General features: G+C 42.1%; 1 protein-coding gene across 5 annotated transcripts in view; it reads left to right on the top strand.

The window, feature by feature from the left end:
• tpd52l2b (tpd52 like 2b) overlaps window positions 1–18,225 on the top strand; it is a 74,942-nt gene that overhangs the window by 44,628 nt on the left and 12,089 nt on the right. For 3 of the 5 annotated variants that reach the window (XM_068000477.1, XM_068000478.1, XM_068000475.1), the window contains 2 exons: window positions 2,536–2,562; window positions 4,331–4,379. In XM_068000477.1, coding sequence (XP_067856578.1) covers window positions 2,536–2,562; window positions 4,331–4,379 — 76 coding nt within the window. The remainder of the gene's footprint in view (window positions 1–2,535; window positions 2,563–4,330; window positions 4,380–18,225) is intronic. The other 2 variants (XM_068000479.1, XM_068000476.1) reach the window with 1 other exon arrangement.

The following is an 18,225-nucleotide window of genomic DNA, read 5'->3' as shown; positions in this document are numbered from 1 at the left end:
TCCTAAATTGTGGTACCCAGAATGGAGCACAATACTCTAGCTGAGACCTAACCAGTGTTTTAGCATAACTTCCTTGCTTTTGTACTTTGACTCAATTAATAAAGCCTAGGATCCCATATGGTTTTTCAACAGCCTTTTCAACTTGTCCTGCCACCTTCAAAGATTTCTGTATGTGCACCCCCAGGTCTCTCTGTTCCTCCACCTCCCTTCAAAATTGTACCATTTAGTTTATATTGCCTCTCCTCATTCTTCCTATCAAAATGCATCACTTCACGCTTCTCTGCATTAAATTTCATCTGCCATGTGTCTGCCCATTTCACCAGTCTGTCTATGTCCTCCTGAAGTCTGTTACTATTCACATTGTTTACTACATTTCTGACTTTCGTGTCATCTGCAAACTTTGAAATTATACCCTCTAGTCCCAAGTCCAGATCATTAATATATATCAAAAAGAGCAGTGGTCCAAATACTGCCCCCTGGGGAACACCACTCCTCTTCCCTCCAGCCTGAAAAACAACCATTCATCACTACTCTCTGCTTTCTGTCCCCTAGCCAATTTAATATCCACACTGCCACTGTACCTTTAATCCCATGGGCTTTAATTTTGCTAACAAGTCTATTATGTGATACTTTATCAAAAGTCTTTTGAAAGTCCATATACACATCAACCGCACAACCCTCATCAACCCTTTCCATTACTTCATCGAAGAACTCAATCAAGTTAGTCAAACATGATTTTCTTTTAGCAAATTTGTGCTGACTTTTCCAAGTGCCAATTAATTTTGTCCTGGATTACTGTCTCTAAAAGTTTCCCCTCCGCTGATGTTAGGCTGACTGGCCTGTAATTGCCAGGTTTATTCCTCTTCCCCCTTTTTGAATAGGGGTGTAACATTTGCATCCTCCAGCACCATTCTCATGTTCAGTTGCTGTGAGTTGTTAAACTCGGGTATGAAGGTTAATTTTGTTATGCACTAACAAATGTAGTTTGTCTAAGATAGGGATGAATACAGTTTAGACTAGAAGCTAAGTAAATCTGTTTAGTATATAATAGCAAGTTGTCAATTGTTGTTATCCTGTACATCGAACTGAAGGTTACACAAAGCAGGATTAGGTTGGGTCCGTTTCAGTTGACTTAAACTGCTTTTATACTGGATTTAGTGGTATGCTATAGCTGCAGGCTCACAACATGTCTGTCATGCATAGCTGGCGGCAATCCCAGAATAAGCTTACTGTATTTGTTCAGGGATGGGGTTGGGAGGTAAGACTAGTTTTGGTCACGGGCAAGTTTATTTTGGGGTTGCTGCTTCTTGAGCAAAACTCAAATGTTGGGAGTTGGTGGTACTAGCTCCTGACGAAAGCAAAATCAAAAGCAGTTTTAAATTCTGAATTTTAAGGGTGGTAGCTTTTATTTAAAACAGATAACTGAAGTGTAACTTCTAGAGAGCTATTACAGTTCAATGCTGTGTAATATGAAACACGGAATGATTGTCAAATTATGTTTTAGTTGTGCAAAAACGTTCCAGATAGAAAGAAAGACTTGCATTTACGTAGCGCCTTTCATGACCTCCGGACATCTCAAAGTGCTTTACAGCCAATCAAGTACTTTTGAAGTGTGGACACTGTTCTAATATAGGATAATATTCAATGTGAAGGGTGGGAACGTGTGAAATTCTTAAGTATGATAGATGGCTGCTCATTGGTTGACTTTTTATGTAGTGAGTCAGAAAAACCATATAAATGAATGTTTTAGAAAAAAAAATCTGAATGTTTTTACCTCTAGGCTTGCAATAAGCATGTTATTCCATAGTTGCCCATTGTGTACTCTCAATATCACACAAACTTCTAACTTTTATTTAGTGGGAATTACAAGGAGAATGCGGGGTGTTTTAATATTTGGAGGTGGGTGTCAAATTCTTAGTATGTTTGACTGCCAGATTGAGAGGAGTTTTGGCAAAAGAATACATGGCTGTCTTGAGGTTGACAACAGTGCTACTAAAAATTCTATTTGGCTTTGACTGGACAGTGCTTCAGAAATATGCGTATAATCACTGAATTCTGCACTCCTCTCAAAACAATGCTAGCATTGCTTTAAGTGTCCACGTTTCAGAGCCTAATATGGACACTTAATACAGATATTGCTTCTAACGCCAGTTTTTAGTGTCTATATTTTTACAGCAAAGTGTAGAACTATTTTTGTGAATATATTTGTATTTTTGAGTGATTGTTCTGTCACAGCTGATAGTTTTAGTAAGCCCCAAAGGTCAACTGGAAAAAACTCTCATAATAATTGGAGCTGTCGCAGCCTGAGATGTTTCACCTAAGTTCCCTCTTGGGCATTTTCAATATGGCATCCAAAGAGCAGCTTTTGACAGACTCAGAGGTGTCGTCCTGATATTTTATCATCCTGAAATGCACTTAATCACCATATGAGTGGTAGGCTGCTTTTGCTGTTTTCTGTAGTGCAAGTTATTACTGGCCTGAATTCTACCTGTTCTGGCTGACCTATCTTTCCTTTTTGTTATTGGCTTATTTCAGGTCTCACCCTTTTTCTCAGTCCTTTAGGTAAGATAAATATGTAGCCTGTTCTGGGGCATGGACTCAAGTCAGTGGCGTGGGCTTTTTATATTCATAAAATGGTGAACTTTTTCTTCACCTTGAGCTCTTGAATTGCTAAATTAACTCTCTGGGTGCATTCATGCAATAACTGTAGCTTTGATATGAAGTAGCTTAGCTTAGCTTTGCACAGTTAGTGTAAATGCAGTCCCAGTTAGATTTAGAACTTGACTTCATACCAGAATATTGGAACAGGAGTAGGCCATTCAGCCCATCGAGCCTGTTCCACTGTTCACCCAGATCGTGTCTGATCTGTACCTCAACTCCATTCACCCAACTTTGATCCGTATCCCTTGATATCTTTAACAAAAATCTAACGATCTCCGTCTTGAAAATTTTAATTGACCCATCATCTTTTGGGGGAGAGAATTCCAGATTTCCACTACCCTTTGTGCTTAAAAAGTACCTCTTGATTTCATTCCTGAATGGCCTAGCTCTAATGTTAAGATTGTGCCCCCTTGTTCTGAATTCACCCACCAGAGGAAATAATTTCTCTGTATCTACCCTATCGAATCCTTTTGTCATGAGATCACCCCTCAACGGTCTAAACTCAAGGGACTACAAGCCAAGTTTATGCAACCTAGTGAAGAAGCCAGATTTTCTGGAGGAGGTAATCTCACTCCACTTTCAGTTCGGGCCTGATGCCCGATTTGCACTTCCAGGTTTGGTCCCAGTACAAAGCCAAGACAGCTTTGCACAGATGTTAAACTTATAGCAAGAATGCACCTTAAAGGATTTCTCCTCCTCGACACAATTGCTGCCCTTTGATTACTTGCAGTTTCTAATTCGATTGATTCTATGACACTAAGTTGAGACCAGGTGTTCTAAGCGGAATGGGGAGTTAGGACTCGTAGACTTTGCTGTGCTCATGCATTAACGAGCCCTGAGAGCAGGTCACATTCCCCAAACCGTTGGGATTGAGCATGTCATGAGGAACATAATAAAGGGGAGAAAATTAGGGTCTTTTTGAATATTAATCATCTTACGTAATTCGTTTATGTTCAGAATATAATTTACTTAAAAAGCATGAAATATTTTATTCTCTAATGCTAACCATACTGAATATTGCATTAGGCACTCATAAAAGGAAATCAATTTTAAGGGTTTATTTAAAAAGCTTCAACTTGTGAAGAATGTTAGCTTTTTTTGCGTCGGTTGCAGGTACTTGTTTGTGTAGCTTTTGATCTTCCATTTGTAAAATTACTGTTTGGAATGTTTGCTGTCATGAGAAACTGATGCTTACTTTACTTGATCATTGTTTGATAACCTTACATGCCAATTGGGCAAATATTTCTCTTTATAACTTGGGCTACTTGTTCATTTCTTAATGCTTCCGAGTAGCAGTTACTCCATACGCCATTCAATAAGCATGCCTGCTATGAGGTAATGTATTACTACATTAATTTGATCTCTAAACCTCTTTTCCTTTCTGTGAAGTTGATGCATTGCTGCTAATGGTTATTCCTTTAATTACCCAGAAGTGCAGCATTTCATTTTGTTACAAGTTTTGCCTTGTAGACATGCAAGTTTAGTACCATTATTGGTGGTCCTAATGTTTGATCACAGTTGTATAATTTTATGATTTATATAAAATGTAGTTATTCAATTAACTGGTTAGATAGCAAAGACTTGCTGAACTGTTAACAGTTCTGAGATTCAAATGTGTTTGGTTTAATCAAACATTCAAAAATTTCTAATATTTGTTTTTTGATTTCAGGGAATCACCTACCTTTAAGTCATTTGAAGAAAGCGTTGGAAATCTAAAGGTATGAAATAAAAGCAAATGTGCCAGCCACATTTTTAAAAACATTGTCTGCTAATTGGAGAGCAAATTCAGTATGGAGAAATAGATGATCACATGCTGCAGTTTCCATCATTTTTCTCATTGTACCTCATTACATATTTATAATTATCTGCCATTTGTGGATTCTAATTGAGCATGTGGCCCTTGAAGTTCAACGAAGTTTCAGCTGTGGCAAAGGATATCTTCCCATGGGATGAAATGTGGAATGAGTTTTTCCATCATTGTTGGGGTGTCGTACCCAACTAAGTTCATTGTGAAGTGGTTGTGTGAGTGCATTAAAGGACAAGCTTCAATAATGGCCAGGAATATCCTCCTTAAAAACATCATAGGCAGGGCCATGGATTTATGGTGACTGTATAAATCAAATTCCATTTTCATTGCCTGGAATTCAGGGATTTTTTAAATGTTGCATTCCTTCTGTTTACGGACACTAAGGTGACTAAATACATCAACTTCTATTTTTATTTTCCAGGATTTTAACTGGTATTTTAGGGATTGAATTATGTCAATTTTTCAGTGAAAACTGCTCATCAATGGACCTTATCATACCCTTGTAAAGGAACACTTCATAAATTAACTGTCCAGTACCAATTTTATGTCTGGATGGAGCCCCTGGAAGTAACCTGTTAGAGACTTGTATTCTGCCCTGAAATGCATAACATTGCACAACCATTTTTACCTAAAATGTTCATAATCTTTCTATATAATGTATTAAATTTGCTATGTATATTGCACAATCCTTATTTGGGTATTACCATTCTGTCCTGCCTTGAAGAGGCATCGCAGTAAGATTTTTCCTATTATAAAGTTACCTCTCACGCAGTTATGCCTACAGTGTGCACTTACATTACTAGATAAGCTGTAGAAGCTGCAGTTGTCCATACCTATATCTACAGCATCACTAATGCACTCCAAGAGAATTATGCTTTGTCCTAACTTTCTGTGTGCAGTGTCACGTGAGATCCATGAGTTCAAAAAAAATTACCCAAGTTGGGGATTTCCTTTTTTGGTGTATCACTAAAAATTATTTTCCAGATCTGTCTCTAAACAGCTTTGGAAGTCATTTGTGTGAAATACTTCAGTGGCTGAAGTGCTTCTATCTGCTGAATGGTGGTGTAGGCTGGAGGTCCTAGCAGTGTGTCCTAAGTTTTGTGAAGTTTAAAGCAGGCTGGATGATTCTGAGAATATACTACTACTGTTTGGATAAATTGAAGAACTTATAAAGACAAAAACAAGTGGAATTTCCACATTCCTTGAATGATTGCTTAGATTTTTTTGCATTGTACTTTGAATGCTGTCTTAGCCGGAATACATCTCATGGCAGGAAAGCTACATGCCAGTTGGTGAGCGTCAAGCATTTAGGAGACTTAAGGTACATTAGAGCTCAGCTGAGTATCAAATATTGGTAGCCCAGACTTAAAAGTGGGAAGGGAACCGTTAATAATTTATTACATGGTTGATTTTTAATTTACTCAAGTAGAAATTATGATTGGCGCTCATACCAAATTTCTCTGTGGGTTACGTGTTTGTACGAGAACAGTATTGATTATAATTTATACTGAATGTTCCTTGATGGTAGAAGGGAATTGTTGGTTAAAACATGAAACTTTACACTCCAACTTGTGTTTTTTTTAAACTAACTTCTTTGTGAAGAATATTATTTAAAGGCTACTTCATGGTCCCCCTTTGCACACATTGTACAATTGATACATTCTTCTGAATGGGTATTGCAATAGTTTACATTCCTGGATATCAATGAGGTGCCACTATTTTCTTCCTGAAGTAGTAACAGTTGAGTTTTTCTGTGTTTGCAGTTATTTAACAGCAAAACTTAGCCAGTATTTCTTTGAAGAAAAACCACGAAATCAGAGGGTGAGTTAACCAAAGGTGCACACATGCACAATTTCATATTCATATTGGATAGATTAACAGTGGCTGAGGCGGAGTGTTGGGACCAGATACACAAGTAACTTCTGCCAGGAAAAGTTGTGTTCCAAGCAAAAAGCTGAGAGAAAGTAGGGAGTATATCCATCAGATTTTTATCAGGATTCATCGGGTTATGGGATAGACAGCTTTAGCAGTTAAGTTTATAAAAATGCAATTGAATAAACTGCCTATGTTTGCTAACAGTCTAGATCCCTGAGAATTTTGGTCATCTTTCTGGTAATCAAAAACGTCAGTTTGAAACTTGAACAAAATTCTCAGGCATCTCTGTGGTTGACATTGCTACTGTTTTGAGCTGAATTCATCTTGGGTGTTTGAGACTCAAGATTAGCAGTAGTTTGTTTTCTTTGCTTTGTATTCCTTTCTCCTCCCTTGCTTTTCCCTCCTATAATCTCCAAGAGGACCAACTGCAGACTACCCCCAAGCCTTCGCTCGTACAGTTTCATAGCAGTTTGCTAAGAAATGCATGAGTGCATGATAACGAACCCTTTGATTTCTTCTCCTTTTCCTTTTGGAAAGAACATGATCTTTTTTGGTCTTACCACCGTGGCATAATTGAAATCTATAACCAAGTCGGAGGAATATCAGTCACAGCCATGAGTTCTACCACTCTTGATGTACTGTGCTACCAGTCCAGTCCCTTCCATACCTTTGTTCAAAAACCTAATCTTCTAAGTTGCATTTCTGCTGGAAGTCTTAACGCGCATCAAGGTAGATAAATCTCCGGGACCTGATGAAATGTATCCCAGGACGTTATGGGAGGTTAGGGAGGAAATTGCGGGTCCCCTAGCAGAGATATTTGAATCATCCACCGCTGCAGGTGAGGTGCCTGAAGATTGGAGGGTAGAAAATGCTGTGCCTTTGTTTAAGAAGGGCGGCAGGGAAAAGCCTGGGAACTACAGACCGGTGAGCCTGACATCTGTAGTGGGTAAGTTGTTAGAGGGTATTCTGAGGGACAGGATCTACAGGCATTTGGAGAGGCAGGGACTAATTAGGAACAGTCAGCATGGTTTTGTGAGAGGAAAATCATGTCTCACGAATTTGATTGAGTTTTTTGAAGGGGTAACCAAGAAGATAGATGAGGGCTGTGCAGTAGACGTGGTCTACATGGACTTCAGCAAAGCCTTTGACAAGGTACCGCATGGTAGGTTGTTACATAAGGTTAAATCTCATGGGATCCAAGGTGAGGTAGCCAATTGGATACAAAATTGGCTTGACGACAGAAGACAGAGGGTGGTTGTGGAGGGTTGTTTTTCAAACTGGATGCCTGTGTCCAGCGGTGTGCCTCAGGGATCGGTGCTGGGTCCGCTGTTATTTGTTATTTATATTAATGATTTGGATGAGAATTTAGGAGGCATGGTTAGTAAGTTTGCAGATGACACCAAGATTGGTGGCATTGTGGACAGTGAAGAAGGTTATCTCGGATTGCAACGGGATCTTGATAAATTGGGCCAGTGGGCCGATGAATGGCAGATGGAGTTTAATTTAGATAAATGTGAGGTGATGCATTTTGGTAGATCGAATCGGGCCAGGACCTACTCCGTTAATGGTAGGGCGTTGGGGAGAGTTATAGAACAAAGAGATCTAGGAGTACAGATTCATAGCTCCTTGAAAGTGGAGTCACAGGTGAATAGGGTGGTGAAGAAGGCATTCAGCATGCTTGGTTTCATTGGTCAGAACATTGAATACAGGAGTTGGGATGTCTTGTTGAAGTTGTACAGGGCATTGGTGAGGCCACACTTGGAGTACTGTGTACAGTTCTGGTCACCCTATTATAGAAAGGATATTATTAAACTAGAAAGAGTGCAGAAAAGATTTACTAGGATGCTACCGGGACTTGATGGTTTGACTTACAGGGAGAGGTTAGACAGACTGGGACTTTTTTCCCTGGAGAGTAGGAGGTTAAGGGGTGATCTTATAGAAGTCTATAAAATAATGAGGGGCATAGATAAGGTCGATAGTCAAAATCTTTTCCCAAAGGTAGGGGAGTCTATAACGAGGGGGCACAGATTTAAGGTGAGAGGGGAGAGATACAAAAGGGTCCAGAGGGGCAATTTTTTCACTCAAAGGGTGGTGAGTGTCTGGAACGAGCTGCCAGAGGCAGTAGTAGAGGCGGGTACAATTTTGTCTTTTAAAAAGCATTTGGACAGTTACATGGGTAAGGTGGGTATAGAGGGATATGGGCCAAGTGCAGGCAATTGGGACTAGCTTAGTGGTATAAACTGGGCGACATGGACATGTTGGGCCGAAGGGCCTGTTTCCATGTTGTAACTTCTATGATTCTATGAATAGGTCTTATTTCCATCGTGCAATGACAAAAGCAGGGCAATTAAATCATATATTCAGACCTAGGTACAAAATTATTAATTGGGCTTTTTCATTCTTCAGATACTGCTTTGTATGCATGTTTTCCAAATTTCTGGAATTAGCGTGCACCCCTTGTCAAAATGGTAATCAGTATAATTGCTAGAGAGAGAAAAGAATTATTAACTGGAGTTGGGGTTTGCAACCCTCCTGCTTTCGGCAGGAGTCCACCGGAATAAGCGTTTGGTCTCCTGAGCGCTGCTGCTGGCGACGCGGGAGAAATGGTCCCTCTGTGCATGGTTTGCACGTGCGCAGTACCCTGGCTGTTGTGGCTTGCAACAAAATCACATTGTCCCCATTATTCGGAACACACCACTTCATTGCCGGTTGTGAGGATGACTGCATCCGGGCCAATGAAAATCGCCTGGAAACTGCATGATCCTGAGAGAGCAACACACACTGGGGAGGGGGGGGAAGGAAGGGAGGGAGGGAGAGAGAGAGCAACACACACTGGGGAGGGGGGGGGAAGGGAGAGAGAGAGCAACACACACTGGGGAGGGGGGGGAAGGGAGAGAGAGAGCAACACACACTGGGAGGGGGGGGAAGGGAGAGAGAGAGCAACACACACTGGGGAGGGGGGGAAGGGAGAGGGAGAGAGAGCAACACACACTGGGGGAGGGGGGGGGGAAGGGAGAGAGAGAGAGAGAGAGCGCAACACACACTGGGGAGGGAGGGAAGGGAGGGAGGGAGAGAGAGCGCAACACACACTGGGGAGGGGTGGGGGGAAGGGAGAGAGAGCGCAACACACTGGGGGGGGGGGAAGGGAGAGAGAGAGAGAGAGCAACACACTGGGGGGGGGGGGGGAGGGAGAGAGAGAGCAACACACACTGGGGAGGGGGGGAAGGGAGAGAGAGCAACACACACTGGGGAGGGGTGGGAAGGGAGAGAGAGCAACACACACTGGGGAGGGGTGGGAAGGGGGGGGAGAGAGCGCAACACACACTGGGGAGGGGTGGGAAGGGGGGGGGGAGAGAGAGCGCAACACACACTGGGGAGGGGTGGGAAGGGGGGGGGGGAGAGAGAGCGCAACACACACTGGGGAGGGGTGGGAAGTGGGGGGAGAGAGAGAGAGCAACACACAAACTGTGAAGGGGGAGTGAGGGGGGGGGGAGAGAGCAACACACACTGGGGAGGGGGTGAAGGGAAGTGAGAGAGAGCAACACACAAACTGGGAAGGGGGAGTGAGAGGGAGAGAGACCCACACACAAACTGGGAAGGGGGAGAGAGAGAGACCCACACAAACTGGGAGGGGGGAGGGAGGGAGAGAGAGACACATACAAACTGGGAGGGGGGACAAATGTAAGGAGACGCACAACATGGTTATAGTCCAACAGCTTTATTTGAAATCACAAGCTTTCGGAGCTTTGCTCCTTCGTCAGGTGAAGTGAAGAGATGCATACAGGCACAGCATATATAGTCAGAGAACAATGCCTGGTGATTGCAGATAATCTTTCTAACTGCCCTTTGTCACACCTCGGCAGAGAGATAATCACAGCAAAGGAGTGAATGGTGTTCAAACAGGTTAGTCAGGGAAACATTACATCCAAGAATACTGAGGTGGGGTCACAAGGGGTCAAATGTAACATGCTGGGGTTTGTATTAAAAACAGATAATTTTTTTTGCTGGAAATCGCAGCAGGTCCGGCCGCATCTGTGTATGGAGAACAAGCCAACTACGACTTGAGTCTGGATGACTCTACGTCAGGTGGGGTTACATGTAGCGTGACATGAACCCAAGATCCCGGTTGAGGCCGTCCTCATGGGTGCGGAACTTGGCTATCAATTTCTGCTCGACGATTTTGCGTTGTCGTGTGTCTCGAAGGCCGCCTTGGAGAACGCTTACCCGAAGATCGGAGGCTGAATGTCCTTGACTGCTGAAGTGTTCCCCGACTGGGAGGGAACCCTCCTGTCTGGTGATTGTTGTGCGGTGTCTGTTCATCCGTTGTCGCAGTGTCTGCATGGTCTCGCCAATGTACCATGCTCCGGGGCATCCTTTCCTGCAACGTATGAGGTAGACAACGTTGGCCGAGTCATAGGAGTATGAACCATGTACCTGATGGGCACCTACAGACGCTGAAAGACGCCCTCGTAAGAACGGGATATGATGCTCGACTCGTCGATCGACAGTTCCGACGGGCCACAGCGAAAAATCGCATGGACCTTCTCAGAAGACAAACACTGGACACAACCAACAGCGTACCCTTCGTCGTCCAGTACTTCCCCAGAGCGGAGAAACTATGCCATGTTCTTCGCAGCCTTCAACATGTCATCGATGACGACGAACACCTCGCTAAGGCCATCCCCACGCCTCCACTACTCGCCTTCAAACAGCCACCTAACTACAAACAGACCATCATTCGCAGCAAATTACCCAGCTTTCAGGAGAACAGCGTCCACGACACCACACAACCCTGCCACGGCAACCTCTGCAAGGCATGCCAGATCATCGACACAGACACCACCATCACACGAGAGGACACCACCCACCAGGTACATGGTTCATACTCCTGTGACTCGGCCAACGTTGTCTACCTCATACGTTGCAGGAAAGGATGCCCCGGAGCATGGTACATCGGCGAGACCATGCACACACTGCGACAACGGATGAACGAACACCGCGCAACAATCGCCAGACAGGAGGGTTCCCTCCCAGTCGGGGAACACTTCAGCAGTCAAGGACATTCAGCCTCCGATCTTCGGGTAAGCGTTCTCCAAGGCGGCCTTCGAGACACACGACAACGCAAAATCGTCGAGCAGAAATTGATAGCCAAGTTCCACACCCATGAGGACGGCCTCAACCGGGATCTTGGGTTCATGTCACGCTACATGTAACCCCACCTGACGTAGAGTCATCCAGACTTAAGTCGTAGTTGGCTTGTTCTCCATACACAGATGTGGCCGGACCTGCTGCGATTTCCAGCAAAAAAAAAGTTATCTGTTTTTAATACAAACCCCAGCATGTTACATTTGACCCCTTGTGACCCCACCTCAGTATTCTTGGATGTAATGTTTCCCTGACTAACCTTTTGAACACCATTCACTCCTTTGATTGCTGTGATTATCTCTCTGCCGAGGTGTGACAAAGGGCAGTTCGAAAGATTATCTGCAATCACCAGGCATTGTTCTCTGACTATATATGCTGTGCCTGTATGCATCTCTTCACTTCACCTGACGAAGGAGCAAAGCTCCGAAAGCTTGTGATTTCAAATAAAGCTGTTGGACTATAACCGGGTGTTGTGCGTCTCCTTACATTTGTCCACCCCAGTCCATCACCGGCATCTCCACATCATGGGAGGGGGGAGAGAGAGAAAGAGAAACACAAACTGTGGGGGGGGGGGGGTGGAGAGAGAGACACACACACAAACTCGGGAGGGAGGGAGAGAATGTCAGCCTGTGATGTGCACTGTTGTATAATGTGTTTTATTCTGGGGGTCAGGCAGCTTTGGTGTTGCTCCCTGAGGATTGAGCCTCACCTCCCTGAAGCTGGGCTTCAACGGTAGGGTGTGGGCGTCAGTGAATTGAATGAAGTTTAGTTTTGGTTTTATTTATTATTTTTATAACTTGTGCATTGTAAAAAGTCATAAAATGGTACGAAAACTTTAGTTGGAAGTTACTTTATGTTTCTGGTTGAATAAATGGTATTTACTTGGTGTTTCTCATTGCGGTCGATACTGTAGAAACATCACCGAAGTTTTTATTTAAACATTACTTATCTGTAAATCTTTCTAGTCTTTTGTGTTCTTTGATTTATAAATTGTTATTCATCTCACTATAACAAAAAGTCAAATATTTTATTTGGGTTTTGGTACTTCGATACTCAACTAAGTTAAATGCAATAACATTTGTTAAGGGGGCAAATGTCATGCGACGAAGCACATGAGCAGTGTCATGTGATCGAATGCCATGTGATCAAAGGTCACATGATCAAATTTCCAGGAATACGTCAAACCAGAGTTGGTAACCCTAACTGGAGTATTGATACATCAACATAAATTGCAGTATGTTAGTAATATTTAGCAACCCTCTTTTCCCACAAGTAGCATTTAAATGTACATAATGGCAACCAGCAGGACGGTTCCCAGCTTAAGCAGTAGCATCCTGAATGGCTGCTGCAACACACAAAATGGCCACCAGCCTTGTGTACAAAGCTAAAGATAGTGGTCACATGCATGTATATTGCCATCTGCTGGCCAATTTGAAGTGTTTCAAATTTTGTAAAAACCTTTATTGTTTTTACTTCATTGTGCTCTCCTGGTTTTTTTTGTACCACAAATGCCTGGAGGTTACTGCTAACTTTTGTATTAAATCAGATCTATAAAAAATTTTGTACATGCATAACCATTTGACAAATTCAGGAATCCTCTTTCTGTATTTTAAGTCTTTCAGGCTGCCCCAATGGCTCAGCTAGTTAAAGTAGTGAACAGCTGAATTGTAATAAGGATGTTACAATTACGCTAGCGCACGGATTAGAGAGGGGGAAATCGGCCTGGGTTTCTGCTCCTGAGTGCTATCCAGTGACCTCTTCTATAAGTGTGCGTGGATAGTGGGTGAAGACAGGATCAGACTTGACTGTGATCCCCTCCGGTTAGAATAGCCCATTAATAGTTTGGACACTGTTATCTTAGATCGTTACTATGGTTCATAGTCAAAAAGTGACCCTCAAGTTCTGCCTAGCTAGCCCATGAAACCACATTAGTATCCCTGGCTTCTAGTCCTTCTGCAGCACTGCTATCTACTCAGTTTTAAAACTGTTATGGTAGAAAGATGTCTCCTTGAGATCAAGTGTCTTTACATTTGTATAGCTTATGGGGTATTAACAAAACTTGGTGGGGATTGTGCCTCCACTCATTTCATATGACTGCAAAGGGATTTTATACACCTTTTTATTAAAAAAAAAACATTTTTAAATGCAGGTCAATTTCCAGGTTTCACTTTTCACTCGTTCCAGCATATAGCATCAACCCCATCAAGCAGTTTGGGGAGTTTTTCCCAAGTGCAGAGTGCCAATTAAATAAATTGTACCTAACATCCTCCCTAAAAGTGCACAACTAGATTTGCATTTCTGCTGTTGGATGAAAGAGCTGCATTTAGTGCTATAAATGTTTTGAACATTCTGATGCCCTTCTTCCAGAATCTGTTAACAGCTGGGGACAATATAAAAGCTGCTTAACTTGTTTAAAAATTCACCAGATGGGGACAGAAGCTGAGATAAAGAATGAAATAAATAAAAAGCAACTGAACCAGACAAGAATAGTAACTGCAGTAGTGAACAAGAAAGATTAGAGAACCTGATAAGCAAGTGATAAATACGTGGTAAGAGAATGGGGACAAAAATGATCAGAACTGTTTATCACCTTTCCCTTATTTTTATTTTTATAAACGCAGCCAAGGAAAAAGTAAATACAGAATTGAACATAGAAAACAAATTTTCTCTTCAAATCAGTTCTGCCTGTTTAGAAGGCAAATGTTTTATTCTTTATCATGATTCATCTTAATTTCCGCATGGAATTCTCTAGGGTGACCCACCAATAGGAAGACAACATGTGAAATAGCAATGCTTGGGTAATGGTTTAGCACTGGCAATACAATTTTTCAAGTGTAAATAATACAAAACCTTTAGTATCTAAGACAGGTAGTCAATGAGAGAGGTAGGGAACGAGCAGTCGTGAAATGTGAAGAAACAGAAAAAGTGGACCTTCAACGTCTGGACTTGTACAGATCAGAAAATTCGATGCCAGGCCACTGGTGAAATAGTGAGGCGATGATAGAAAATAAAAAGGTAAATGGTTGCTGATGTTGGCTATGTTTGTATAACATTTTTATTCATTTTCTTTCAGTAAAAGAATGAAACTGTACAGGAATGAAACCTAGAATAATATTGCATATGTAATGAATAAGAAACTATAGCCATATATTTTCATTAAGTTAACAGGATAGGATCTTTGGCCCCAAGCTGTACTGAAACAGCACTTTAAAAGCTGGATCGAATAGTTGCACAAAACTATCTCAGTAGGTTGCACATAAGCGGTGTAACAGGATTTTCCCCTCTAAGCACCAAGATATTGTTGTTTTTGAATAGTGCAGCCTCACAGAACTAGTTTTTTTTTTAAAAACACAACCAGAGAAGGAAGCAAGTTTGTGGCTGAGAATGATCAAAATTAGCCTGAGTAGGATGTGAAACTGGGTCAGGAAATATAAGGTAAAGCATTATAAAAAGCAAAATCTAGTTGGATCAATATTAGGTTCGAGCTGGTATTAATGAAAATAGAACAAGGTAGACCAATGAAGCCTGATGGAAAGAAATAACCCTGTACCATATGTCCTTGTTACAGATGCTTCTGGCTGACTATCTCATCTAATACAAAAAAAAGCTGCTAAACTCTAATTGCATCTTCATGACATGCTTTTAATATTGGCAAATTAATTTCAATATAGGTAAGTGTGAGGAATAAGGGAAGCTAGCTAAATACATGAGGGAAGAAGGAATAGAAGGATATGTTGATGGGGCTAGATGAAGAAGGGTGGGAGGAGGCTCGTGTGGAGCATAAACACCGGCATGGACCTATTGGGCCGGATGGCCTGTTTCTGTGCTGTACATTCTATGTAAAAATACTGGGGAGGTTGTGGTGAACTACTTTATTTTTCTACCTCTGGGACAACAGAAAAGACTGGTGTGCCCGTTTTGTCTGCACTGACTGAGTTTAAATTCTTAGCCGCTCTGTTTTCTTTAGCCCATGTTCACTGGATGATTTTTGGTCTGCTTCCAAATGGGAGTAAAGGTTCATACATAGTTTTGGCATGGCACATTTGAGTGTTTTTATGTCACTTAATGTCGCTCAGAGGCATTTTATAAGTTACACTGCTGGATTTGCCAAGTTTTGACGAGTAATCTCTCAGCCAGCCACAGATGCCTTTTAGGGGAAGCAAGGTGTAACATATCAATCCAGGAGATCTATAAGAGACCAAATTATTTACACAAAATTTTACATTTATTAAAAAACTCAAATTCTCACCTTTTACTTACTGAAAGCAACAAGCCTGCTGTTTCAAAAATTAGGCAGCTCCACATTGACACTCGCTGGCCAGAATCTGCAATGGCATGCAGGCGCAACCATTTCTTTTATGATAACTCTCGGGTCGAATTTTCAATCCGACTGAATCAGTGCAAAAGATCCAGGAATTTCTATTTGCACTGGGCGTGAATTATGCCCAGCATAATTTGAGTTTCTGTGATCTTTTGCACTGGTTCAAAAATCATTGTGCTGAAGCCGGCCCCGCCCACAAAACTGACCCCTTGTTTTAAATGTTTTCATATAATAGAAAATCTTTAACTTACTAAGAAACTGACTAGTGTACACCAGTGAAACTAGTAAATGGTTTGGTATAGCTTTTTTTAAGTCACTGTGATTTAAAATCAGGTTACTCATGGGTGGAGGACTTGACACTCTTATTAAAAAAAAAACTTAATTTTTATGGTAAACCCATTTTCAGCTGTATTAATGAAGCTGCTCCAGGTTACCACTTTTAAATACATCAATGAATATTTTTTATTGCAAAGAAAGAAAAATAAACGCTTACACTCCGTTAAGCTGCTGGATTGTGCTGATTCATGGAAGACTTTGTTTGTGATTATGAAAATGCATTTTAGGGGAAACTCGAACTGTGACTTAACCGGTGCAATTTTCAGGCGCAATTTGCGCCCAAAGTGGAAACTGTATCCCTCAATGTACCACTAGGATAGTGTTTGGGCTGTTATATAACATTAGGTGGCGCCCCATTGTTTTCACTGTCATGTAATATTACAGTTACAGTGCCACTTACTGGTGCAGTACCTGATAAATTTTGAGACCTCTTACCATTTTTAAAAGTAATCAACGGTGTGAACACTACGCAGGAGAGGTGTGGGCAATTGGTGGGTAGCTCATTGAAACCAACAGAGTGGTGTGTGGCAGCAGTAAAGAAGAATAGGTAGTTCTTGAAATTTATAGCCAAAGAGAGAGAGAGCCTGATGGTTCTTTGCAAATTTGTGTAAAACTAAGTTCAATGTGAGTTTAAAGGTTTATGAAAATATATTAACAGTTTAATAGTTAGCTGTTCCTTGGATTTTGCTGTGTGGAGGCCAGGACCTGGTTTATTGATGCTTGATTCCTGGAAACTGACTTAAAAGAAGGCCGTTATGAAAGGCCCTTTTGTTGCTGAAGTTTGTATCTGTCACTACGATGAACAATTTTTGCAGTCTGATTTTCTATCTACCTCCACTTTTAGTCATCGTTTTCCCATTTGGGTTCCTGTTTCTCATTAGTATAGCAACAGAAATGTGCATGTATATATCATCATCATCCTAGTAAGATGTCTCAAGGCGTTTCACAGAGACATAAAGAAAAAACAGATGCTGAGCTAACGAAGCAGTTATTAGGAGGGGTGACTAAAAGTTTGGTCAAGCAAGAGCATTTAAGGAGGGTCTTAAAGGAGCAGAGGGAAATGTGGAGGCATAGGGGTTTAGGGAGGGAATCCTATTGTGGGATTCCGGCTGAAGTCATGGTTGCCAATGGGGCAGAAGGAGGGAAGGATGCACAAGAGCCTGTAGTCAGAGGAATGGAGACTTCGGAGATGGGGGTTGTAAGGCTGGAGAAGGTTACAGGTATTGGGAGGGGCGATGTGGATGGATTTAAACACAAAGATGAGAATTTTAAATTTGAGGCGTTGGAGAACCAAGAGCTAATGTAATGGGCAGTAGAATTTTGGATGAGCTGATGTTTCTGGAGGATGGGAGGCTGTCCAGGAGACCGTTGAGTAATCAAGTCTGAAGATGACAAAGGCATCAATGAGGGTTTCAGTAGCTGCGGTAAGGCTGGAGTCGGGCGATGTTAGAAAGGTAGAGGTAAGCAGTGTTTGTCATGGAGGTGATGGGAAGGACATGGGGTTAGAAATTCAGATCACAGTTGAATAGGGCGCCAATGGTTGTGAACAGTCTGGTTCAGCCTGAGACGGTGGCCAAGCGGGGGAATGGAGTTTGTAGCTGGAAGAATTTGCTAGAATGATTCCAGGGTTGAGGGACTTGAGTTACGTTCATAGACTTGAGAAGCTGGGGTTGTTCTCCTTGGAACAAAGACGGTTGCAAGGAGATTTGATAGAGGTATTCAAAATCATGAAGGGTCTAGACAGTAGACAGAGAAACTATTCCCATTGGCGGAAGGGTCAAGGACCAGAGGATATAGATTTAATGTGATTGTCAAAAGAACCAACGGTTCGGTGAGGAAAAGCTTTTTTACACAGCGAGTGGTTAGGATCTGGAATGCACTGCCCGAGGGGGCGGTGAAGGCAGATTCAGTCATGGCCTTCAAAAGGGAATTGGATAAGTACTTGAAAGGAAAAATTTGCAGGGCTATGGGGAAAGGGCGGTGGAGTGGAACTAGCTGGATTTCTCTTGCATAGAGCCAATGTGGATTCGATGGGCTGAATGGCCTCCTTCTGTGCTGTAACCTTTCTATGATTCTATGA

The sequence above is a fragment of the Heptranchias perlo genome, chromosome 19 (assembly GCF_035084215.1).
Source record: "Heptranchias perlo isolate sHepPer1 chromosome 19, sHepPer1.hap1, whole genome shotgun sequence".
Lineage (NCBI taxonomy): Eukaryota > Metazoa > Chordata > Chondrichthyes > Hexanchiformes > Hexanchidae > Heptranchias > Heptranchias perlo.
This window is presented reverse-complemented; position numbering and strand designations above follow the sequence as displayed.